The 26,917-nt window shown below is 43.4% G+C and overlaps 1 protein-coding gene across 1 annotated transcript; it reads right to left on the reverse strand.

Annotated features, from left to right (window-relative positions):
- Positions 1-905: 905 nt before the first annotated feature.
- On the reverse strand, positions 906-26,662 carry RP1L1 (RP1 like 1). Its single transcript, XM_058834407.1, has 7 exons — positions 26,024-26,662; positions 10,231-10,399; positions 6,863-8,341; positions 5,676-6,070; positions 5,140-5,615; positions 3,102-4,509; positions 906-2,204 (listed from the first exon to the last, which is right to left on the reverse strand). The coding sequence occupies exons 1-7, from the start codon at positions 26,660-26,662 to the stop codon at positions 906-908; spliced, it is 5,865 nt and encodes a 1,954-aa protein (XP_058690390.1).
- Between the last annotated feature and the right edge of the window lie 255 nt (positions 26,663-26,917).

A 26,917-nucleotide genomic window follows, 5' to 3' on the forward strand; every position in this document is an offset into this window, starting at 1 on the left:
TCGTGCAAAATTGTCTGAGGGATCCCAGATGGTTGTAAAGTGCTTCAATACCATCATTGGCATAGTAAAGGACATCACAAGGGATTGGATCTATCCCTAATTTGGTCAATATTGCATTCAACCACTTCTCAGAGACCTGACAGAGTGAATTAACTCATCTTTTTTATCTACCACTACAGTGATGAGCACAGTACAGAGAGATGGGGTCTGGAAGAGGATCTACTGGAAAGACCTTTTTCCATGTTGAGGCTTCCATTGAAATGAGGAATGAGCTCAACATCTACTAAAGGGGAAAAAAAAGAAAAAAAAAAGAAAAAAAAGGGGAAAATCTTTGGTATCTCAGACCCTTTTTTCTGGGTACAGAGGAGGTGGGGTAGGTGAGGGAAAGATGAATATACAGGGTATAGGGAAGGTAGGGTAAGGAGGAAGATGAATGTACATCTCTGTGGGCTCTGACCAGACTTTGGCAATGAATCCGAATTTTGTCGTGTTTCTGTGGATTGGCAATCTCTCCAGGAAAATAGTGTGCAACAGGTGAAAGGCATCCCAAAGTCACACAGAGACGATGCCCAGCAGAGCCACAGATCACTCCAGCAGCAAACAGCGTGGCTTAAAGGGTGGGACCTAGAAGGTATCCCAAACAAAACAGCCTTCTCTTTCCCTAAATCACTTACCTATTGAGACCACAGGATATTAATGAGCTACTAGCCCTCTAGAAATGAGGGCAGGTAATCGCAACATTACTCACAGGATTCAAGATTGAGTTTACCACATTTAACTCAGAAGAAAAGCCGATTACGAGGGCTCAACTCACCAGAGATAATGAAATATGCAATGAAAATTTTAACTTTTAAAAAAGAAAGAAAGGAAGAAAGAGAGAAAAAGTCAGTTTTTTGTCAGCAGTTCTAGAAGTCCAGGTCATCCTGGTCAATCTCATCAGAGTTTTCTTTCTTTTTAGAAGACTGAACTTCCTCAGTGTTTTCAGCCTCCTTTGGCTCTGCACCTTCAGTATCTGGCTGCTCCTCATCTCCCACAGGATCAGAACCCGAAGATTCTTTGTCCTCTTCCTCTTCCTCACTGTCAGGATACATCTGGGAGGGCTTGGAGCTCTCATCACTTCGAACCTCTCCATTGGGGTGGTCGCTAGCAGGGCTATCATCACCTTTGCATTCCTCTTCAGCTACTGCTTCCTCTTCAACTATTCCTTCCTCTTCGACTACTTCTTCTTCATCTACTCTTTCCTCTTCATCATCAGACCCCTTCTGGGATTGCTGTGAGAAGTTTCCAACAGAAGAATAACAAGAAAAGGCTGTGGATTTTTTCAGAGTTTCTAACCTTTTGCTGGTTCTCCTGCCTTTGGTCTTTGAAGCTTTCTCAGAAACTTTGCTGGTGCCTTGGTCTTCGTGTTTTTCATGTGCCTTGTCAGGGTCATCACCAGTGGGTTCCTCACCATTCTCATCAGGTTTCTCATCTTCTTCACTGTTTTTCTCCTCAGCCTCATCTCCTGACTCTGGTTTTGCGTCTTCTTCTGCCTCAGCTTCATCTTGCTCAGCTTCTTCATTTCCTTCCACAGCATCTCCTTCAGGATTGTTGTCAGTTCCAGAGCCCTCAGCATCTCCTCTGCATTCTGATGTCTCTGCCTCATCATCAGCCACAACTTCCTCATCCTCTGGCTCCTCTGCTTCTTCAGCTTCATTTTCACCTTCACCTTCGGACTTTTCTTCAGCTTCTTGCTCTTCATTTTGAGCTTCTTCCTCTTGTTCTTCCTCTTCCCCTTTTTCCTCCTCCTCCTCCTTTATTTCTTCTTCCTCTTTTTCTCCCTCTTCTTCTTCTTTTGCTTCTTCCTCCTCCTCTTTTGGGTTTTCTTTCTCTTCCACTCCCTGCTCCTCTTTTGTTTGACCCTCATCTTCCTTTGCTTCCTCATCACCCTCTGTTCCTTCTTCTTCCTCCTTCCCTTCCTCCTCTTTTGTTTCTTCTTCCTCTTTTTTCTCTTCCTCCTCCTCTTCTGCTTCCTCCTCTTTTACATCTTCCTCTTCTTTTGCTTCTTCCTCCTCCCCTTCATCCTCCTCCTCTTCTTTTGCTTCTTCCTCCTCCTCTTTTGCTTCTTCTTCCTCCACTTTTTCTTCCTCCAGTTCCTCTTTTGCTTCTTCCTCCTCCTCTTTGGCTTCTTCCTCTTCCTCTTTTTCTTCCTGCTCCTCTTTTGCTTCTTCTTCCTCCTCCTTCCCTTCTTCTTCCTCCTCCTCTTTCGCTTCTTCCTCCTCCTCCTTCCCTTCTTCCTCCTCCTCCTCCTTCCCTTCTTCTTCCTCCTCCTCTTTCACTTCTTCCTCTTCCTCCTTCTCTTGTGCTTCCTCCTCCTCTTTTGCTTCTTCTTCCTTCACTTTTTCTTCCTCTTCTTCTTCCTCTTTGGCTTCTTCCTCCTCCTCTTTTGCTTCTTCCTCCTCCTCTTTGGCTTCTTCCTCTTCCTCTTTTTCTTCCTGCTCCTCTTTTGCTTCTTCCTCCTCCTCCTTCCCTTCTTCCTCCTCCTCCTCCTTCCCTTCTTCTTCCTCCTCCTCTTTCACTTCTTCCTCTTCCTCCTTCTCTTGTGCTTCCTCTTCCTCATTTGCTTCTTCCTCCTCCACTTTTCCTTCCTCCTCTTCCTCTTTTGCTTCTTCCTCTGCTTTTGTTTCTTCCTCCTTCCCTTCCTTTTCCTCCTCTTCAGCTTCCTCTTCCTCCTCTTCCTCTTTTGCTTCTTCTTCCTCTTCTTTGGCTTCTTCATCTTCTTCCTTCCCTTCCTCCTCTTTGGCTTCTTCATCCTCCTCTTTGGCTTCTTCCTCCTTCTCTTCCTCCTCCTCCTCCTCCTCCTCCTTTTTTGCTTCTTCCTCCCCCTCTTTTGCTTCTTCCTCTTCCTCCTTCTCTTCTTTTTCTTCATCCTCTTTTGCTTCCTCCTCCTCCTCTTTTGCTTCCTCCTCCTCCTCTTTTACTTCCTCCTCCTCCTCTTTTACTTCCTCCTCCTCTTTTGCTTCCTCCTCCTCCTCTTCTTTTGCTTCTTCTTCCTCCTTCTCTTTCACTTCCTCCTCCTCCTCTTTTGTTTCCTCCTCCTCCTCTTTTGCTTCTTCTTCCTCTTCCTCCTTCTCTTCTTTTTCCTCCTCCTCATTTGCTTCTTCCTCTTTTGCTTCCTCCTCCTCTTTGGCCTCTTCCTCCTCCTCCTCATTTGCTTCTTCCTCTTCCTCTTTTGCTTCCTCCTCCTCCTCTTTTGCTTCCTCCTCTCCTTCCTTCCCTTCCTCTTCCTCTTTCCCTTCTTCTTCTTCCTTTACTTCTTCCTCTTCCTCCTTCCCTTCTTCCTCCTTTGTTTCTTCTTCCTCCTTCACTCCCTCTTCTTCTTCCTTCTCTTCCTCCTCATTTAGTTCTTCTTCCTCCTTAGTTTCTTCTGCTTCTTCCTCTTTTACTTCCTCATCTTCATTAGTTTCACCATCCTTCTCTTTTATTTCCTCCTCTTCAGCCTTGGCCATTTCTTCTTCCTCTTTCTCTTCTTCTCCTTCTTGTGTTTCTTCCTCTCCTTCTTCTGCTTCTTCTTTGGTTTCTTCAATTCTGGCCTCATCCTCCACCTCAGCGTTTTGACTATCTGCTACTTCAGGTTCTTCTCCATCTCCATTCAACGTTGCACCATCATCTTCATTTAATTCTGGCTCTTTTCCTTCATCATCCTCCGCTTCTCTTTCACCTGTCTGAGGTTGCTCCTCATCCTTCTCCTCGTTTTCTGCCCCTTCCTCCACAGAACCATTGGGAAGTGTTTTGGTGTCCTGGGCTGCTTCTGCGACAATGGCTTCCTCATTGTCATCTTTCTTCAGCCTCAGGATTTTCTGCAAATCAAAGGCTTTCATGACTGGGGCATTGGTGGCCACCACAGGGGCTCTGGCAGGCCTGGAAGCCAGTTTTTTCCTCACACAGGAGTCACAAGGGCAATATTCCTCCTCACTGGATTGTTTGTTAATGCTGTCCTCCAAGGCTGCACTAAGGTTAAAGTCATTGTCTACATCTAATGATAAGTCTGTCGTCTCCTCCAGCCTCATTTGGGCACCATTCTTGTCTCCAAAGAGGGACTTTTTATGCATCGTTTGAAGTCGCCATCTCCTCTGCTCAGTTTGGAGTTTGGACTCACGTGTGGGTGGCTCTTCTGGAGGCCTTGGCATCCTCCTTCCAGCCCTGCTTTTGATCTTCCTCAACTCTTTCTCTATGCTCTTTTGTATCCTTTTACTCACTTCCTCCTTCAGCTCCAGTATCATTGCATCCATCTGCTGGTTGTCCTGCAGGTTCCACCTGACTTTAAACTCATTCATGGCATTGACATAGTGAGTCATGAACTCCTTCTCGATTTTCTTGAGTAGTCTCAGGACCCAGGTTGGGTCTGGATCCACAGAGTTTTGCTGGACAACGGATGTGTCCACAATGGTGGGTGTATTGACTTTGGGCTCAGGGTCATTTGGAGACTCTTCTTGGGGCTCCTCTTGCAACTCATCTTTCAGCTCTGTCCTGACATCAGCATCACCAACATCGGCATCACCAGCAGTCTCTGGCTGATCAGCTTCCTCTTCAGGCTTTTCTTGTGGGACTTCATCATTCACAGCTTCAGCTTTTTCCTGTTCTCCAGTTTCAGCTGATTTGTTTTCTGCTTCATTTTCATTTTCTCCCCCTTCTTCCTGACCATGCTCACAGTTACTGCCCTGATCCTCCTTATTCTCTTCTTCCTCCTGGATTACAGACTCCTCTCTAGCAGACTCTGCTTTTCCCTCACCTTTTGCCTCTGAGCAGGCTGTGGAAGGGCGGGATGGCTGCTCTTCCTCTTTACTTTGCTCCTCAACCTCAGTCAGTTCTGTGCCAGTCTCTGCATTTTCCATTTGCTCGGCTGATTTGCATTCCATGGTTTTCTGTGCCACCAACGTGGCACCAGCTGTGCACTCTTCTCCTGAGCCACCAGAGCCACTGCAAACATCAACCCCAGAGGAGGACATGGCAGTGAAGGCGTGATCCATGGATTTTGGGACCTTAGACCCAGACACTGGCTTTGCTGGTTTGCTTGCCTCTTGGCCTGAGCTTGGGCCACTCCTTTCAGCAGTGCACCCAAACCAGAGGGCTTGAAAAATGTTTAGCAGCTCTGTGTACCTTGACTTATTCAAATGTTTTGAGTTTTCTGATGGATCCTCTGACTCTTCATCAAGGAGTTGAAGGCTGGCAAGACAAGAAATCAAAATGTTAGCAGAATTACTCAGTTTTCTCCCCATTGTGGGGGACACTTCAGGCAAGCTGTTTGATCGGTCAAATTTGGTCTCGTGCTTTGAACTGAGCAAGGCCTTCATGATCTGGACAGACGTCTGGACAGAGGTTGGCAGGTCTCTCTTGTTGTTATTTTGGCTGGATGTAACTGACTTGTTGCATTCTGCCTGCTCAGCTTCGGCAGCTTCAGGTGCAACCTCAGAGATTTCTTCCTGGTTCACGCATTCTTCAGCCTCTTCAATAATAGCTGTGTCTTCTGCTTTCTCTTCTTCCACTTCATCCTTTGCTTCATCCTTTGCTTCATCCTTTGCTTCATCCTTTGCTTCATCCTTTGCTTCATCCTTTTCAGCCTCCTCCTCCTCCTCCTCCTTTTCCTCAGCTTTTTCCTCCTCTGGGGCTTCCTCAGCATTTGTACAGTGTGATACCTCAGTGGTCGACTCTGCACATTCCTTCTCTCCGTCATCCTCCATTTCGTATTTCATAAGCAACGTTTCCGAAGGGATTTTTCTGAGCCATTCTTGCACAACTTCTTCTGGAGATGTATTTGGTAGAGCTGATGGCATTAAATCACCTCCTTCCTCCGGAACACTTGTGTCTTCTACCTCTACCTCTGTTTTTTTGCTGCAAAAATCATCAGTCACTTTATTATTCTGACCATCTCCTTTGGCTGCAGTGGATTTAGAACCATAGGAAGTTGCTTTGGAGGAATCCACAATTTCTTTCTGCTCTCTTCCTGCGGTCAGCACAGACTCGGTGCCGATGCTGCTGATGGAGGAATTCTTCAACATGGTTGAACGCATATTTTTTCTCTTTGGCTTCCCTTTTGGTGGGGCAGGGCAGTGCAGACTGCACACTGACATAGTCTCTGACACCGATGCCCGGCTGGAGTTTGACACCTTCACACAAAGATTTTTTGTGTTTGTCTGCCTTGATTTTGAAGATAGAGACATGTTTGACTGTGAACACCTATCATCGGTTTCCTGGGATATCTGTGTCAACACACATTTATCTTTTATTTCTGACTTTGAAGAGACTCTTGAGGAGCTACTTGTAGGTTTTCCATTCCTAATGCCATCCTCAGCTGAGTGGTCAACTTTTGAACATACACTCCCACTCATGCTTCCCTGTTTTGAAGAAGAGGGTTCTGAACTAATCTTGGCATGACTCTCTCCAGCTTTTCCATTAGGACTTGAAAAACTTGAGTAGAGGGATGATGGCTTGCTGCTTTCTTCTTTATGGCTTCTCTTCTTTGAGTTTTTTGAGGATTCACTGCAGCCACTGGCAGTACTTTTTGAGCTTTTCTCCTCAGCAGGACCTGCATTTGCCTCTGCTTCACTGGTAGATGAAATGTTTGAGTGAAGAGATGCTGACTTATGAGATATGGTGTCTCCAACAGATTTTTTCTTGGTTTCACATGAGCTTTTGGAGTAAATTGATGCCCTGCTGCCCGATCTCGCATCATCTGCATGTAGCGAACTCTTCTTTTTATTTGGAGTGGATTCAAGTGAAGAGACAGATATTTCAGACTGTGCATCCAAATGAAGGTGGCTGCGTTTGCTCTTTCTGGACCCTCTGGAAGAGCAAGAGACACTGCATGGAATGTTCTCATCACTGCCACTTTTCTTGCTGTTCATGTCACTAGCCTTGGAACGGTGGGTTCCTTGCGTAGAGCATTGTTCCCCTTCACTGCTCTCATCCCTGATTGACTGGCTTGGCTTTGTTTTTGCTGACACTGAGCTGACTTCATTGACTTCACTTTCTTCCTGCTCTGCTTCCACCTCTTCAGTCTCTTTCTTGGGGCAGGACTCACTGGAGAAAGAGGACACCACTGGGTTGTCATCAGAGGGGTCACTCTGCTCAGTCTTTTCTTTTGGTGTGGTGCAGTTACTGGACTTGCTGTGCACGCTGTTGGCAGGGGTGGAGCACTGGCTGTTTTCTCCCTGATTTGCCTTCTGAAGGCTTGAGGAGGACATGCTCCTGCCCACGCTGCTCGTTTCCTCACACACGTTCTTCTTGCTCTGCTTGGACTGCAGAGATGACCTGGACATGACACTCCCAACTCTGCTGCTTTCAACCTCTTCCTCCTCATCCTTCAAGCACTTCACAGAGGAAGCTTCAAAACAATTTGCATCCTCATTTTGTGAAATTATTTTGGTGATCTCCTGGTCTTCAGGGGTGTCTTGAGTGTCCAGGTTGTTTTCACAGCTTGAATGTGACATCAAGCCCAAGGATGAAGGCCTCTGGCTGTTTCCTGTGCTTGTCTGAGTGTATTCCTGCTGTTCTTCTCCATTGGAAGCACCGGTAGATAAATCACTTCGGCACATACACTTTTTAACGGATCGATACGCCACTCTGTTCTTTATAGTCTCTGAGTAGGATGAGGACTCTCTCACAATGTGCTCAGAGAATTCCTCACTGGATGTGGTGTGGATGCTATCTACAGATGTCATTTTTTTGTGGACTACTCTCCTCCGGGAAGATGTGCTGGAGCATGACGACCGCGTGTGCCAGGTGCTTCGCACGCTGGGCTCTTCCCTCTGGGACATGTGCATGGGGTTCTTCCAAATGTCATAGTCCTGGTGTTTCTTTCCACAGCTGTGACAGTGGGCCTCGTCACATTCTGATTCCTCAAGTTTGGACATGTAGGAATCGATATCACAGGGATATAAGGAATCATCTGCTTCCGAGCTGGCTTCCGGGTTCATTTTCTGTAGGGGATCTAGTCCACCGTCCTCCTCCACTCCTGACTCTTCACAAGGCAGCCGGTTCATCAGGTTGGACTTCTTGATCTGAGTGGACCACTGCAAAGTCTCATCATTGAGCAAACGGAAGCGAACCTTCATCTCCACGGACAAGCTCCCATCCTTGTTCACATGGACCCGCTTCTCGATGTCGTCGTTGACCAAGGACTGGACCAGGTCCCCAGCTTTTGGGTGAGAGCAGCCATTGGAGAAGGGTGCCCCGTTGTCTGGAGAGGCCACGAGGCCATTGGGGTATGACTTTTCTGATGACAAGGAAAATCTCATCGATCTGTTGCTGGATGCTGACCGTGGATGGATAACGCTTTTTTTGGCTTTCAGTCCGAAGTTCACTGGAGTGAAGAAAAGAAAGATAGAGAGAGATGTTAATTCATATAAAGATGACAATATATATATAAGTCAAGCCCTCAAACTATTGAATCCTGATGTGATTCCATTAAGGCCAAGCCTATGCCAATTTACAAAATTTGAAAATTTGTCATTGACTTCATGATGTCCATTAATCATAGAATAGTTAAGGTTGGAAGGGACAATCTAGTCCAACTTCCTTGTTAAATATTATGTTTTGAATTAATAATCTATAATAAAGTCTTCTACAGCTTAACTTTATTTTAAAAAACAAATTGAACCACAAACACTTTGTTTTATTAAGTGCATGTCAGGAAGTAAAATTAAGAAAAATTATATATACATATACATACACATATACAGCAATTTAGTCTCTGAGTTTGAGCATTTTATCACATTGCAAATATTCCTTTATTTAACTGTGGAGGTTTTCATTACCCTTATTTAACCAGGGAAAAATACATAGAGAAGTGACCCTCTTCCTTAGCTAACCACTCATTTATTATGCATCGTCCACTTCTCCACCCATATTCCAGGAAATGTGTGGCCATGTTAACCAGAGTAACACCCAGTCCCTGCAGGGATGTGCCACTAAGAATAATTATATTCTTATTAAAACAAAAAGAACAAACAGAAAATGAATTGTAAGCTGGTGAGAATTACAAAGAGAAATAGTGGGAGTTGTAGAAGAAATCAAGGAGAATAAGGGAATTTAGGAATTGCAATTGGAAGAACATTTTTATTGCCTGTGCAGTGATGTGGACAGGTTTGTTTAGGTCCCTTCATTTCAAGCAGAATATGTTTCTATCAGGTTGTCTTGCAAGACATTTATCTGTCTTGTTTCGAGTAAAAGTTTGTCCAAAATTTCCTCGTACATATACCCGGATAATCCTGTGCCTCCGTGGGCATATGGATATGCAGCTGGTTGGAGGGAATTTTAGGAAGGAAGTGGAGCAGGAGCACATAGAAATCAGCTGAAATAGCTCTTCCCTAACCATCCTAATCACTGAACTGATGGATTTGCTCAGTCTTTTGATGGGCAAAGCTCCAGTTTATTCCCATGTTTCTCTCCAATATTTTATGTCTAAACAGTGAGCGTAGGATGGCTCTGTCCTTGAGTTTCTACAACTTGTTGGCAACACACAAATGAATCTTTCCAAGCTCCTGGTATTGACAATGGAGAGAAACAGACGCACCTCCAGGGCACATTTAATTTCATCCTACAATAAATCCTTAATACAGGTGAGATTAATTGCCTTTGGGATCGGGATGTTTCTTTTCCCAAGCTACTGAAGGTGGTTGGTTTAATTACCTGTGACCCTAAATAACTCACGATGGAGTGCCAAAGAAATATAATCCTGAATAATCCATAACATACTCCTTCCTGAACATAATCTTTCCATAAAAACACATTTTGTTCCTGAAAGGCCAGCTGTAACCTGCAGGAGAAACTGAGTCAGAACCAGGGCATCCTCTGGTCCTGGTGCAGGAAAATGCAGGAGTGAAGGCATGATAGGACAGACAACGAGGGGAGAGAGGATTCGTGGGAAATCTCAAGGGTCTGGGAGGACAGACACAGGAAAGGAGGGATTTCTGGAAGGAAAAGGAGACCTAGAGATATGAAAGAGGAAGGGAAGTCAGCCAGACATGGGGAGCATGTAAAAGAAAGACTAGGGGGTGCAGGGAGGAAATCCTAGAAGGAAACCAGAGAAAAAGAAGGGGAGGATGGAAAGGCCTGGGAGGCAGGGAGAGGGAAGTGCATTTTCCACATGAAATCTGTACTTTGGGGCAGCACAATAGGGGCCCGTAACCCCCATGCTGTGGGACACAGGCCTGGGTACGGCCGCGCGACACGGCCCCGAGGTTTTCTTACTGTCATTGTTCTCGTTGACATTGTTGCCATTGTTGGAGCAGGGAGGCAGGTTGGGCAGCTTCTCCACCGAGTGTTTCCTCAAATTCTCCATGGATATAGGTTTGAATGGCTCCCGGCCGACACACACCAGCACGCTGGGGCAGTGGAGCAGGGCCTGCATGCTGTCAATCTGCAAAGGGAACAGCAAGTGGAGCACCGTGAGCCCAGACAGAAGAATTCGGTTCTTCCAGGCCTGGAATCTACTGACAAGGAGTTGTGGCCTACATAAAAGAGTATTTGGATAATGGTCTCAGGCATGCAATGCTGTTTTTGGGGTTTTCCTGTTCAGGGCCAGGAGTTGGACTTGATGGCCCCTGTAGGTCCTTTCCAGCTCAGGATATTCTGTGATTCAATGAAAATAAACGTGGTTCTGGAGAACTTAGGGGTCTACCAGAGCCTGTTGGAGAATTCCTCCATAGAAAGTGAAGCTCTGCTATTTTTTGATCAGATTTCCTAAGATAGGGAAGGGCTGGGAGAGATTGCCTAAGAGAGAATAGATTTCATTTATTATGTATGATACAAGATTTCACATATTCTGGAAAAATTTGGTCATTTTCCATATGGTAGTGAGGAAGAGGATGGAACTGGAGGTGTTTCAGTTTGCCTTACAGAGAATTATAACATTTAAAATTTTCTAGCTCCTGTACGGGGCAGCTTTTGTTACATGAAAAATGCTACAATTAGTTTTGTCCCTTAGTTGATCCTTTTCTTGCTGAGGAAGAGGGACAAGAATTGTGACTTCCCCTAATATTCCCTTAAATACTGCTTCAGTTATAACCCCAAGTATTGCCTCACTGCTGGACAGTGAGAGACATTGTCCCCAGTATGGGAAGTGCCTGTGAAGAAATCTTTGTTCCTCTATGAGAACTCAGGTTTGCACCCTTCATCCTCACCACATGACCTGTTCCTGGATCACACACCAACTCTTTCATGAGTCACTTTTCATGGAACTGTATAATCCTAGAGTAGTTTGAATTAGAAGGGAATTTTTAAATGCCATCCAGTCCAACCCTATACAATGAGCAGGGACATCTTCAGCTGAAGCAGGTGAAGCAGGTTTCTCGGATCCCTATCCAGCTTTTACCCAAATATATTTGTCTCACTCAAAGAGTAGGAATCAGTCCTGTGGGAAGCACTGGCAGACTGATCCTGGACCCATCTTCCATCTTGTTCCTGCATCCTCTCATTTGAAAGACTGAAGTTGAGCCCTCAGGTAAAATACTTGATGTCTTTCAAAAGAAGGGGAAGACTCTCTTGCTGTCTGAGAGGACTTTAGAGTGGCCAATTTCTGGCAGCTTTGTGTGTCTCCACAATGTGGGATGTCCCTTCCTCCTCAGCCTGCTACATCAGGAGAACATCTCTAGGGCATAGGGAAGACCTCAACAAGAGGGGACCCCACCATGGGTTACCAAGCCAGCACTGGTGTTGGGCTCAGCACGATGCAGCCTGACCTCACCCTGTCACTTAATCATCATTCCCCTAATGAGAACCAAAATAAGGAACCTCAGAGCAGCAGTGATGACAGTTCTGCAGCTGTCACACGTGCCTGAAATGACAGCTCGTGAAGGGAAGAGCTCGGCCTCTGAATATGGTTACAGCCAAGGAATGAGGAACCAGGGCCCATTCAGAGCCCAAGCCCTCAGCTTGGGAAATGCTCCTGAGGTTTTCCAGGATGTCCCACCAGGACTGTGGGAGGCACTAAGGGATTGATGCTGGATCTGGTGTGAATGAGAGGATAAATGTGTGGGGGGTGAGAGAGCAGGACAGAGATAAATGGAAGCACATTCTAGATCCAGTTAATCACTTCTGAAAGCATTTGTTACAATAAAACACACGGTATCAACTTTTTAGTGGGAATACAGTAAAAATCCCTTTGTCTTCCCATTATTTTTTATTTTCTGTTTGTGTTATAACAACACCTGTGTTCTAGCCTATCCAGCTTGTTATGAAACCCAAAATAAGATAGCTTTTCTCACTGAAACTTTCATTAAATTCTGCAAAGCAGCGAAAATGCCAAATTCATGTGATGGGTACCATGGAACAGAAAAATAGCTCACAAATCTCAGCTTGCCTTTGTTCACTCCACTTCTGGTCCATCTATTCCTAAAGAAAACATCTTTATATAGTCCTAATGAAAACATCTTTCTAGCTCACTTGAAAAGTTTATAGAAAGTCTAGAATTTAATAAATATTTCAAGTGTGCTTTTGCCATCTGTATATTTAATTTCCTTCTTTGCTTTTCTGTTCTTTTTTTTTTTTTTTTCCTGTTCTTTTTATTTTTATTGCCTTGGTGAGATCTTTTCCCCTGATTTTATACAAGTAGAAAAAAACAAAACAAACAAACATGAGGATAAAATAGAAGAGAAAATGAAAAAGAGGGAGAGGGAAAAAAAAAATAGACACAAAACATGTTCTGTCCCTAAAGTAAAAGAATCTGTCTTTCAAGCCCCACTAAGTCTAGGAACTGTTTCTATTTGTAAAGGACATTTTTTTTCAGTGAAAGCTATTTTTGCCCACATTTTTTCACGTGGTTCCACGTCTCGGTGTAGATATTTCAATCACACTCATCACTGTTGTGCTGTGTGCAGAAAATAGATGGTGCCAATGACAGAGAGTCAGGGATCCATGGAGCTGGGCCAGCTGAATTAGGGAATTTCTACTTTCATTTATATGGAATACACTTGTGTTATGTCACTTAAAATAGTCTGTATTTGTAGTATGAAGTATTTCTGACATCAACAGCACTTTAGCTGTGTTTCTGTCTATAATGTACATTTTCTTCCTAATGCCTTCCTAGATTAATCTCTTTGAATTAATAATTCCAGAGGTCCGTCTTTGTAATGCTTCACTGTTATATTCATTGTTCATTGGTAGTTTTAAATTCAACTGAATGTATTCTGAGTGTTAAATAAATACCATTCTGCTGCAGGACTTCCACTCCCTGCCATGGGCAGGGACTTCTTCACTATCCCAGATTGCTCCAAGCCCCATCCAACCTGGCCTTGGACACTCCCAGGGATCCAGGGGCAGCCACAGCTTCTCTGGGCACCCTGTGCCAGGGCCTCCCCACCCTCACAGGGAACAATTCCTTCCCAATATCCCATCCATCCCTGCCCTCTGGCAGTGGGAAGCCATTCCCTGTGTCCTGTCCCTCCATCCCTTGTCCCCAGTCCCTCTCCAGCTCTCCTGGAGCCCCTTTGGGCCCTGGAAGGGGCTCTGAGCTCTCCCTGGATCCTTCTCTTCTCCAGGTGAGCACCCCCAGCTCTCCCAGCCTGGCTCCAGAGCAGAGGGGCTCCAGCCTCTTTTTTGCTATTGTGCAAGAGAAGTGATCCTGTTCTTCTTGGACACAACAACCACCAAGTTTTTATGACTTGAGCAACTGTATTTTCCACACAATTTCTGCCAGAGATTTTCATGCTGGGAGAAGGAACTGGACATCAGACAGAAGCTTTGAGAAAGAGAAGATTATCAGATGTGGCAGTAGGACCATGGTGAAAAGCAGACACAGTACTATTCCTGTTTCAGAAGCATGTGAGCCTCAGAGAAACAAGGGAAATATTAGATGGGATTAAATTCTGAGAAAATAATCTGATGTTGAATTGCTGTTCAGATTAGGTAAGAGGTGGAAATGATCCTGCAGAAAACAGTGTGAATTCCAGCATATGGAGGAAAAGGAAGGTTTGATGATATGATCTCCAGAAGTATTTTCCAAAGTCAGTGATAACGTGATTAGGTGTTCTATTGTAGAAATGGATGTTATTTTCATGGAGACATCAGTTAAGAAAAAGTGGAGTGGAACTGAAAGACAAGAAGGTGAATGTTCTTATCTGCTTTAGCTCTCACAGACTGTGGAGAAAACTGAAAGCCACTGAAGGGGGATGTGATAAATCTGAAGGTTGATCTTCATGATTGTGGAGGTCTTGTCCAACCTTAATAATTTCTGTGATATTAAAGCAATAGTAAAACCTTAGATTCTTCCGGCAAACTGATTCCCCACTTCCCTCAGGCTGCCACAGCAAGATTCCTGAGCAGCCATGCTAGGATATTCAGAGAAAACAGCATTTAATCCCACCACAATTTAGCTTAAAATAAACCCAAAGGCAATGGATTATAAATCCTTAAAATCCGGCAATCACCTGAAGGAGATGTGATGGAGAAGAGAATGCCCTGCTCTAATATTTCTTCATTAATTCATCACACAGGATTCTAACTCATCATCTACAATCAAGGCTTCTTGGTGGAGAGCAGCCAATACTTTTGGGAGACAGGTAATTTCACCTGATCCAGATCAACATCCCCCCTTGGATATACCTGACTCTCACTGATGACAGAGTCAATCATCTCAAAGCAGCTGTCTAAATGTAGATTCCTGAAACAATTTGAGATATTCTAGAGTATCCAACATGTGCCTGAGGATGGCTGACAGGATAAAAAATATGAGACCGGAAAGCTCAGCGGGAAACATCAACCACCTTCATAAAGTTAGAAAGTGAGATATCTTCATTTGCAAGCTGAGTCCCAAAACATGGGAACTTCAAGAACATTTTAATCCATAAGTGAACAGTTAGGAATAAAATGGAAGAGAAATAATGGCTTATAATAAAGGTGTTGGGTTAACAAAGAGTTTATTTTGAAATCAGGATCTATTTAAGCCTTTTCGGAGTTCCCTTGATGTAACTCAGTCAGATTTAAGTCTGATTGGATTATCAGAGACAAAAATCCACCAAAATTCACAGGATCAGTCTTTAGATCTTGGCATTTAGTGGGTTGGAATAGACTCCCATTGAAGTTTATTATGTAAAATTTATTGAAGTAAAATTAAATTGAGTTTCTCAATCTTACTGTAAAACCTGATCCAACTCCCACTGTAATAGATGGAGAGAAAATGGGTGATCTCCACAGACTCTGGATCAGGATCCAAAAGGATTATGGATTCTGTGAATGAAGTTCTGGACAAGAGCCCAGGTTGGATGAGTCTTGGAGCAGCCTGGTCAGCTGGAAGGTGGCAGGGGGTAGAACAAGATAATCTTTAAGGTCCTTTCCAACCCAAACCATTCTGTGATTTATGATTCATTATTCCTCACCAGAGGAACTCCCTGCCCCAGTAGGATATGGCATTTATGGATTGGTTCAAAAAACTCGATGTTCTTTCCGATAAAAATGATTTACAGACATTAAACTTCCACTGGAAATGTCAGTACGAGTGAGGTGTAAATGAAAATACATCCTCTTTTCTGAAATACCCTTTTTTTTCCAGTCTAGCTGCTATCTGTTGAGGATGGATTGTCTCCATGAATTCTGCTGCTCAGGACCCACCAGCTGCTGTGATCTCAGCAAGGACCTCTAGGTGTTACTGCAACGCAATAGTAAAATGTCATCAATACCTGTACAGAAGTAAGGCAAACATAACTCCTCTAAAACACGGAAGCAGCTGGTTGTTGTGGAGAACATGCCACCCTCTGGCTCTTCCCAGAGGAAAAAGAACCACTCAGCCTTGCTCACCTCAGAAGCTGAACACAAATGCCAGTTTCTGATGAAGGCAGAGTGAAGGAGACCCCTTGCCAGCCAACCAAAGACGTCAGAGACTTCGACAGAATGTGGAAATAATGCAAGACATGGTTCAGAGGATGAGTCTATAAACTAATCCACCTTCCAAAGGAGTGCAGAAATGCATGGGAGAAACAGGAAAGTCTGGAAACACACCCACTGAGGAACAGGCCAATGGGCTGAGTCCATGGTCTGTGCTGTCTCACTGTCTCCTCTCACAGAGCTCTTCCATCTGCTCTGTTTTGTCTTCCATTCCCATTTATGCTGCCTTGGAGTGTGAACAGCCCTGTCTGTTTTCTGTGCCACATCCAATCCGGAGGCATCCAGGCTCTGAACTGATGTATCGTGGTGTAATGATAATGGATTTTGCATTTTATTCATGCAAAGAGCCCATTTGCCCTTCCCTTCCCCAAATTTTGCACCGGAGGAATTAGAGAGTGGTTCTTCTGGGGAGTGGCTGGGTAATCCGTGGTCAGAAGGTGAATCATGGGGTGTTGCCACTCCATGCCCACATACAAATTAGCAAAGCAGTGGAAGAAAAGGAGGAGGAAGAGATCAGGAAGTGCATGACTTGTCCTCCCTTTCTCTAGCTTCAGCAGGGGTCAGAAGGCTCTTCCTTGTCACCAGGAGGAACATAAAACAAGAGGTAATACTGAACATAGGGCGAGGAAATACTGCATGGAGAGGGATTTAATCCTCTGGAAAATTTAGCATCCAAATTATTAGTCCAGAAGAGAGGACACAGCATCCCCTGCATCTTCCCAAACCAAAACTCACATGGATTCTTGAACTAAATTAAATATCAGGTCCCCAAATCCATAGAGAATCATGGAATGGTTTGGGTGGGAAAGGGCTTCAAGGATCATCCAGGTCTACCCGTGCCGTGGGCAAGGACACCTCCCACTATCCCAGATTGCTCCAAGCCCCATCCAACCTGGCCTTGGACACTTCCAGGGATCCAGGGACAGCCACAGCTTCTCTGGGCACCCTGTGCCAGGGCCTGCCCACCCTCACAAGGAACAATTCCTTCCCAATATCCCATCCATCCCTGCCCTCTGGCAGTGGGAAGCCATTCCCTGTGTCCTGTTCCTCCATGTCCTTGTCCAAAGTTTCTCTTCATCCTTCTTGTAAGCTCCCTTCAGGTACTGGAAGGCTCATCCCAAAACCTTCTTTTATCAAAGGAAGATAGATAAATCAGGATAGATTCCAGTGTTCAGGGCTCTTGTAAGAGCAGGTGGTTTGTTAAACACAGATTTCAAGCTGCTGCCTTTCTTTGATGCTTATTTAATGAGAATATGGGCAAATCCAGTGCTCCATATGCTGAAATACAGCAGTGTAAAATAATTTGCCATTCCAACATTTCTCCAAACATCAGCATCCTCTAGATTTTTACAGACATGACCTGTTCAGCTTTCAGGTTTGCCCAGAGTGTAAAGATGCATTAAAAAAATGAGAGTTTTGGAAGGACACGAAGCACTCAAAGAGACAAATAAAACATGTGAAAGAGAGAGGAAGAATGCAATAATGCCCTGCTCTGCTATCTTAGTCAAGCACAGGCAAAGATCAGGTGTAACTATTGCTCTGCTGGCAGCTTTTCCTGGAGTACTCACAGACGATTTTTCCCTGTGCATGACACTTTGCACACACATAAAAAAAATATTCTAGCTTTTGCCCTAAAAGTACTTTGGATTAACAACTCTTCCATCATTCCAAGAGAAATACTGCAATGAGAAAATCAGTGGCTGTTGGAAATCACTTGGGTAGCAGCAGAAGAGAAACACCTCATGGGAAAAGGGAAAAGGGGAAGAGGATTGATGGGGAAAATAAGGGCACGGAGAAAGCGTGTTTTTAAGAAACAGGTGAAGAGGCTAAAAATGGGAAGAAAAGCGATTTCTAGTCTGGTTCAGTTTGGAAGTTTTGATTGTGTGAGGGGTGCCACCAGTCCTGCCAGTGTGCAGGATGAGCTGGTTCCTGATGAAGAGGATGGGAGGCTTCCCAAGGACTTCACAATGTGCTGGATTGATTTGGGGAGATCTCCACATTGCACTGGCCTTATCAGTTTTGATGGCCTTTTCTCTCCTCACCCACCCTGTCAGCTCAAAATTAGGTCTTCCACTGTTCAAGCTGTGAAGCAGCCAGAGAAAGAGCAAACTGCTGTTAAAGGCACAAATTTTGACTGAGAAGAGAGGATGGCCTTTCTAGAAGAGTTTCGCTGCTGATGTTTGTCACCCTCTGGCTGAAATCAGAGTCCCCCACCTTTGGCATTGGGTTCATTAGATTTGGTCCATCCAACATCAGCATTTGAAAATGATGAGTCAGAGTAACATCCACTCCACCCTGAGAGCCTGCCCTGATCCTCTCCTGGGGCAGGATTAGCTGAAAAATTGACATGCCTTGAAAAATGTGAAACATTTGGTTCTTGTGCTCAGTCTTGTGGTGGCTGAGTCAGTGGGAAGGATCCAACTTTGGGAGCTTTTCCCTATGACCAGAAGTTGTCAAAACTCACTCCTTTCATATGGAGAATATTTACATCATGGATGAGAAGGTATTCCAGTTGGAAATTGTGGGGGAAGGAGGGAAGGACAAAGTTTTGCTCCAGTTATCTCTGGGAGCTGGAACTAAGGATATAAACCCTCCTGGATCAAACTCACAGATCCATAGGGAATTGATCCATGGTTTTCCCATCTTGGATGTCTTGTAAAATCTGTGGGCTCCAGAAACTCTGGGCACAGAGAGAGACACATTCAGCTGAAAATTTTGGTTTAATTGAGTATTTTTTTTTGTTATGGAGTCCAGGTTTCACTCTCATTTTGAAAATCCATGGTACAAATGGGTAAAGTGGGAAGGATTTTGCTTTTACTTCCAAAACTTGCTAAGAGTTGCAGCAGAAACCTTTGAATTCCACGTTCAAGGCCCAAAAGGAAGAAGAAAATTGATGCAAATGTAAAAATTCTCTCTTTTCGTCTCCTTTTACTGGCTAAAGACTCCCAAGTCTTCATTTGTAAAACCTAATTTCCCTTTGAAAAAAACCCCACAGACTTTCCTGTGAAAATTCTTTGAAGAAACAGTGATTTCTACTGAAAGTACTCACAGAAAATTCACAGTTTTTCCAGGAGAGGGTGGAATTCCACTATTTTTTGTACTCTCAGCAAATTAATAAATAGAGAGATCATGGTGACAAATCTTACTCTCCTGAAGTCCACTTTTATTTGGTGCTCCTTTTCTGAACTATAAAGAGAACCATCAACAGGAAAAGCTTTACATTTCTCACAAAATATTTTGTAACACAACCTTTTCTGATGGATCCTGATTTTTTCCCACAATTTACCTGTTACTGACATAGAGCTGGTTTTATTGGCTCAGTACATTTTTTTCGTAAACAAAACCCCCATCCAGGATTTTTATATCAAGTTTAAATTACTGTTATGCACTTTTGTGCCCTTTGTTGCATTGGCAAATCTGCATTATATAAGTCTGGGGTGTTTTGTCTCTTCTTTAACCATCTACAATCTTTCCAGAGGTCTAAGCTTCTATATGTTGGTAACTATAGAAGTAATTTCCTTCTAAGTACTTTCTAAAATTTGTTGAAGATGGAAAAAACCTAAATGTGACAAAATTGTACCTATAAAAATTCAATTCCTCTCTTTTTTTTTTTTTTTTTTTTTTTTTTTTTTCCAAAACCACTTGCATTTAAAAACAAAATAGTTTATTCTGGGGAAAACACAGAAATGCCAAAAATAGTTGTAGGAGGTACCCATAGCATGGCAGAAGCTTTTGGTTGTATAATTGAAGTCCATAAGGAGAAGTTAAATGAGTGGTAGAATTTTCTAAATTGCTATTAAGAAGAATTAGGAAATATTAGTGGTCATACCAGCAAGGCTGCCAGAGCTCTAGGAGTGTTTGGATGACACTCTCAGGCACATTGTGGGATTTTTGGGATGTCCTGTGCAGGGCCAGGAGTTGGACTGCATGATCCTTGGGAATCCCTTCCAGCTCAGGATATTCCAATGAGTATTGCATACACTCAATAACATTATTGGAAAAGTCTTTGCCCTGGATTAAATTCAAAAGGATTAGAAAGCAATAACACTTTGCTCCACTATTACTGAAAGAACAAAACCTCCTCAGGCTAAAGGAATCATCTGCATTTGGTGTATGTTAGATAAGAAAGTATCAGATTTGCTGCATGCTAGATAAGAAAGTGGCTAAACACGGGGTCCCTTTAACTCTACCTTGTAAGGCACCCAGCCAGATGATCTCAGGGCATCTCAAAGGTTCACAAAACACACCTGGATATGAATCTTCTTGTGGATGAGGTTCATGGAAAGTTTTGCTGAGGTTTACAGATCGCTTGTGTAAATCTCGTTGGAGTCATTGTGGTTTTGGCACGGAATCAGAGAATATCAAACCTGAAACCTGTGGTTTGTTTTTAGACCATGAGTCACACACGTGGTGGGTGGAAAAGTGGCACAGCTCGCTTGATAACAACGGTTTGCTCCAGATCAGGGGCTGGAATTGGTTGCAGTGCCTCATACCTGAGCACAGAAACTGAGCGTCACAGTGAATTCATCAACGTGCAACCAGAAAATTAACGATCCCACGGAGGCAAATTATCACCTCTCTTCTCTCACTGTTTATATACATACCACATTTTAAAACAGCTGATCTGCCTCCATGTATCCCGTTTTCCTCCCGCACTTCCATCATGGTCTTGATGACACCTGTCATTAAGACAGATGAGCTTGGTAGAGAGCCCAAACATGAGTGGCCGAGAGGATGCCTGCGGGCAGCCTACAGATGTCCTAGGAATGGCTCTATGGATGTGTAAATCTGAGTCAGGAAATATGTCAGACAAGCCTGTTTCCTGGCCTTGCACCCCTAGGTCGCTGTAAATACAGTCATTATCAAGAACTACCTAGTAATAATAGCTAGGCCACCAGCTTGGCTAATAACATCTAAAAATAAAAGTTTTGTCTTTACTGCTAAATTAAATCAATTCTGGATTGAGGGCATTGGAACGGTGTTGCCTCTGCCACGCTTCTTAGAGTGGTCTTTAGAGCAATTAAAGCCTGGATCAACTGGCACTCTCCCAAGCAATTCCTGGGATTGTGGAATGTGGGAGTTCACACATGCCAGGGAGCTTTCCTAAGAAGCGGCTTGAGCATGGCCACCCCTGTGGGAATTAGACCCTATTTTGGGTGCTAAGAAGTGTGATTATCCACAGACTGTGCCATTTGGTGCCAGAGTCTGTGCTCTGATACTCTCCTGGCTATTGGAATAACTGTGAGGGCTCATCGTGCTCCTTTGGGCTGAAGGTCTTATCCTACAGCTTGCTGGAGACTGGGAAGATACACAAGGGAAGGAGTCACTTCATTTGTCTTTCTCCAAGACTGGGACATGGTCAAGGATGGCTTGATTTGCCCCAGCATGGTTGGTCTTGTGTAAGTACAACCTGTGCCAAATTCCACACAAACACAGGAGAAAACTGAGGGATCTTACCCCAAGATGTTTCTAATAACTAATCCTTTACAGTCTCCAGCTCGTGGTGCCTGAGGAAACATTCCTTAACTCATGATCGCTCCCCTGATTAACCCACACAGCAATTCTCTGATCCCTCAAGGAAATTTGGTGGCACACAGTGCTCCTTCTGCAACGTTCTCACTTGCAGAATCTGAGGCAAAATCGAGTCTTTCTGGTCATCCACTCGACCTTTCCACACAACAAAACCGGATCAGATTCACTCATTAAATGTAACAACTTACGGTCAGCCTTGAGTGCGCCCAAACAAAAAAACATCTCAGCCTTGGCCTCACTCCAACAAACATAAAACTGGCCACATCCCCTGGAAAACTCTTCTGAGGGCTGATAAATCCCATTTGAGCTGCTCTTGGTAATTGCCACCAGTAGCCATGAACTATGTAGACTATTTGCCATCTCACAGTGTGGTTTCAAACGCCATGTGAGAAGGAACGTTGGATTTTAAGAGTTTGATTCGGTTCTTGTTTTAATTTAGCACAGCCAGTAAAAGGAAGGCCTAGTGATTCAGAAATCAGGACATCTGTGCCTGGACACAGTCATGGTGCTGGGTTCCTGTGACTTAACGAAATCTTAATGACTGTTCAGCTGGTGGGCCCTGGATAGTTGCCATTTGTAAGGGAAATCCTCTGTCGCTGCCTCATCACGCTACACGTAATTTCTTACAGCTTAGGAGGATTTCTGCCCTTTCTGTGATCTCTCTTTGCCCCCAGAGACATCCTTCCCTCTCCGGAGGCGGGTGGTGGGGATCTGAACAGAGGTGCATTCCTGTGGTTTAGACCATGAGGAAGAAAACCCACTATGTGGCATAAAAACTTCCCAGAACAGAGTCAAAAGGTCATTTGATGGAGAAGATAACCAATTTTTCTTTTTATTGAGATATCTGCACACCTGGTTCTTTTTTTAGCATAGAACTGATGTTCTCAGTAAAAACTAGGAAATATGTGGTTTCCAACAGTCTCATCAGCTAATGGATGTAAAGTCCAGTATTTGTGTTTGCCAATATCTAAACATCTGTAGTACTTTGTAACTAGTATATGAAAACTTGGCCTAGCTTAATTTACTAGTCTCAGTCAGTCTTCCTATGTTCTATAATTAATAAAGAGGGTCCAACAGGAAAAATGTCCCTTCATCCCAAATGCCTCATAAAAAAACCAGATTTAGATGAATTCATGAATTGTGTCCAGGATTGTCTATATTTTAGAAATGGGAAATGTGCATAGAGTTTCACTGGCCAGTTAATTGTGTGTCAATGTTAACCTAAATAGCAAATTTCTCTATTTGGGCAGTTAATCCAATTATTTCTAGTTAATCACCTGGAAAACACCAACAAGTAGCTTGACCTGGAAAAAAACCTATGATTTACATTTCTTTTCTTGCTGAAAGTTTAACTGATTTTGCTTACCTAAAACTGAACTAAATTTTTCCCCAGTCCCATAGTCATTAAATTTCTAGGCAAGAAAAATCTTGGTTAATTTGGGAAAACGGGCTATTTGCCCTGATGAAATGAGTGTACAAACACTTCACACCTACTTCAATGGGAATATGATTTCCTAGTAGGAAATCTGCTTGATGTTTAGGATTAAAAACACTGGTTTCACCTCACTCAAGGATTCAGGAGTTAGAATGAAAATGCAAATATGTAAATACCAATAGAACCAATCTGCATGTACTTCCATGAGAATCAGGGCTTTAAAATTCTTGGATTCTATGAATTAATTTTGAGTTATGATTGAATTAAACTTAGAGGTTTACTGGGAAAATTTGTGGACTACAAAAGGAAGAAATCACTTTTCTCAAATCAGTACTCCGTGAAAGGAACACAAAACAAACCTGCTCCATGTGTGTATAAGTCTATACCCACATAAAGATTTGTAATTTCAAAGTGTCCTGAATTTATTCATCAAAATGGTAAGAATATGAAAATGAAGCAGATCAAAACAGAGCCACTGGGACAGAGGTGATTTAACTCATTTTAGGATTTAAGTTTAGATCTGGAATTACAGTAGTAGAAGAAACAAAAGGAGATTGGAGAGCAAATACTCTGAGGTCTGTGAACATAACTTCCATTGATGGAAGATTGATTGACCTGTAGGACAGATTTTTCACCTTTTTTTTTCTTTTTTTTTTCTTTTTTGTTTGGTTTTCAAGAATTCTAGGAAAAACTGGCTGAAAAAGAGACATTGTGAACCTGCTGTTAAATGATGTGAATTTTGTTATTCTGAGCCAGACAAATATGAAGTCAATCCATCAGTAGTCCAGATGCATTGCTTACAAATTATTCTGCTAACCTGTCAAAATATGGGAATAAATATCAAAAGTTACTGTTCCACTCAATCCCAGCCCTCTATCCAAGAAAGATCTCTGTCCTAAGTCATGGGGAAAAATTACATAGATAATTGGGATAAAAGAAGTTCACAAAATTATTTAAAGAGAATTTAAATTATTCTTTAAAGAGAATAATGCAAGAAAAAATGAAATACCCAAGAAACACGAAACATCCAGATACCTTTGAATGATCATGGAAGAATGGAAGCTTCTTCCCATTGTCTTTAACTGAAAATGCAAATTTAAGTATAAAGATAAGATGCATAGGTAAAATTGAACCCCAGCACCAGTGGAAGGAGGTTATTTCAGGAAAGCTCAAAATTGTGCATTGAATTCACCATTTTCACTCCTCAGTGAAACAATTATATCTGAAAACTCAGATACAGCCAGCTGTGTATCAAAAACAGAGGTGTTGAAGCTGAGCTATGACAAAAAAACTCAGAAGAACAGAGATAGTTTAGAGAATCCATGTGAAAGGAAAAGATTGGAAAATCCAAGACAGAGTGAAATTTTTTGTGGTGTAAATGCTTTGTACCCAAGCCCAGAGTAACAGGAAGTCCTAACAGGAATGTTTGTTAAATTAACAGTGATGAACAGTTTGGAAGCTGGAGGTAAGTTACAAAAATTAATAATAGTCAAAAACTCACTGTAAAAGTTTCCCAGGAGAGGTATTAATAATCACATATCTCCTAATTATGTGGAAGATGATGATGTTGCTGAGGTTGGAGCCCTCATTACCTATCACTGTGATATTCTGCACAGGAATTAAAGGAATGAAAATAGAATTATTAAGGTATAGAAAATCAACTATTTATTGACAAAACAGTAATGAAAATTTTCATACTAAAAAAGTAGAATCTGGAGGGACCATGGAGGGATTAAGTGATAGTGTTTGACCCACATCCATATTTCTGCCGATGGAAAACATGGAAAGGCTGGAAAAGACCTCCAAGATCATTGAGTTGAAGATTTGTGTTTACAGAGTGCATATTTAGCTCATATCCCACCTAAAATATTGGTGCTTATAATGACTAGAAGGAAAATTGTGGGGAATTCATTTAGGAATTACAAGGGGAACATTAAGACTGCACTTAGAAGTAGAAGGCAAAACTTTTCTTCAGAGAAATCAGTGAAAATTCTCAAAAAATTAAAGAGAAAGTTGCTATCAGTTCACAAGATTATGATGTGCGTCTGGACTGAGCAGGAGTCCAAGTCTTTAAAACTGGAGAAATCAGTGGCAAAATAAGTTAGCTATCCATAGATTATAAAATATCTTGGCAGCAGGATTTGGTTTGGTTGGAAGCTCTTTCCAGACTGGTGGGAATAGCAGAAAGCTCTGTGATAAGACACGGTGCTTCCAGCAGGAAGGATGGCTTAAATTATCCTCTCCCTCTCCCCTTCCTACTGCACATTCCTCTCCTTGTGCCAGGTAAAAATGAGTTTATTGCAAAATATTCCTGTATTTTTTCCCCTCCTGGATAATGGGTCTTTTGAAGCCAGGTCATTTCAGTCACCTGGCTCAGAAACTGACACCACAAGTGGTTGTGTTTTTGCCACTGAGGAGCTGGCACTCAGCCCTGTAAAGGTGGGAAAAGTGGCAAAGGAGCTGGGAAATCTCCATTCACTGCAGGGACAGGGACAAGACAGGATAACCCGCGGGATTCTTTCAAAAAAATGGAGGTAAAGGCTTAGTTAGCTCAAAAGAGATGGAGAAGAAGTCAGGAAAATCTCAGGTTTGCCAGGAAATTCCTTTGGGCTCAGAAGAATTAAGGGATTACCATGCCCTGAATTTATTATAAGAATTCCCTCCACAGCAGATTCACTAATTCATCGATACAAAATCATCTCTTGGTCTCACTCAAACCTTAATTTTTTATTAGTTGGTTATCATATCATCACTATCTTTTATCTTATCTTTTCTCTGTTGAGGATCCCACAGGATGAGCAGGACCCTGTTCTGTGGGGAACTGCAAGCAAAGGTCCCCCTATTCTGTTGAATTTCCATACCCAGTGGTCAGGAATGGAAAAGCTGAACCTCTGTTGGGACATGCCTCCCCAAAAAAGGTGAGAAACACTGTAACTAGAAGAGGTTTTATATCTGACTGCAAAAACATTAAACCTCCTACTGACCCCAAACAATATTTGGCATGAAGTTCTTGAGTGGCTGAACATGATTCTTCTGCATCAAACTATTGTGAAATTAATGGGGAAGCAATTAATGTAACAAAGCCAGGAGGATTAAGGTAAGGTGGATAAACTTTTGGACCTATCAGCTAAAGGATTTGCATCACAAGGAAGGTGATGACTCCTGTTTGAACAATTGAGCAGCATCAGAGATATTTACCTTCTTCCCATCAACAGTGTAGAGCTTCTTCACTGGGAACTGCAGGATCTCTGTGATCTCATCCAGGAGCGTTTTGAAACTCCGGGCATTTCTGCGGTTCAGGATGATGGAGCGCCGAAATCCACTTTCCCCGTTCTTAACCAGAGTGATTTTCTTGGGTATTCTGGGGCCATGGTGAGTGAAAGGTGTGGAATAATCTTCCAGCTTGCCCTCCTGAGCCGCTCTCCTCATGGTGCTGGAGGGGCGACTGTTCCGTGGCGGGGCCGGCCTGTGTCCCCCAGAGGTGATGCTGAAGGGCTTCACGTACTTCTTGTCGGAGCACAGGTAGCAGCCTCCGTCCTCCAGCTGGTCCAGCTCACTGATGCAGTGTATTCCTCGTGGGGTGGTGATGGTCCGGACCCCGAACGGCAGCGGGACCCGATGGGAGAGGTCATCCATGAGCGCGTTGAAGCTCTTGAAGCTCCGCTGGTTGATGGCCATCTTGACTCCTGCAAACTGAGGGTCTCCACTCTTGAAGAAGGTTATTTTTTTGGCTGGAGGGACCTTGGTGAGGGTGCTGGCCCGAGCCACGGAGGGGAGGGGTGGCTCATAGTTGTAGGAGCTGGTGGTTGACAGGTAGTCAGCAGGCACCTGAGTCATCCCTCTTGCTTAAAGATAACTACAAAGAGAAGGAAAAACAGAGTGGTTTGCTTGAGTCAGGAAGGATCAGAGCCTGAGTGGTGTGGGAGCAAGGTTTGTGCTCCTCACAACAGCTCCATCATGAGCAGATTGTACCAACAACCCTTAGGAATTAATGGACCAGGCAGACACAGGGAAGCACGGCGGGGAGAGCGTCCATATCCCTGCTCCTCACAGCCAAACCTTCCTGGGCCTGCAGATTCCAGTGGGAATCCA

This window comes from Poecile atricapillus, chromosome 3 (assembly GCF_030490865.1).
Source record: "Poecile atricapillus isolate bPoeAtr1 chromosome 3, bPoeAtr1.hap1, whole genome shotgun sequence".
NCBI lineage: Eukaryota > Metazoa > Chordata > Aves > Passeriformes > Paridae > Poecile > Poecile atricapillus.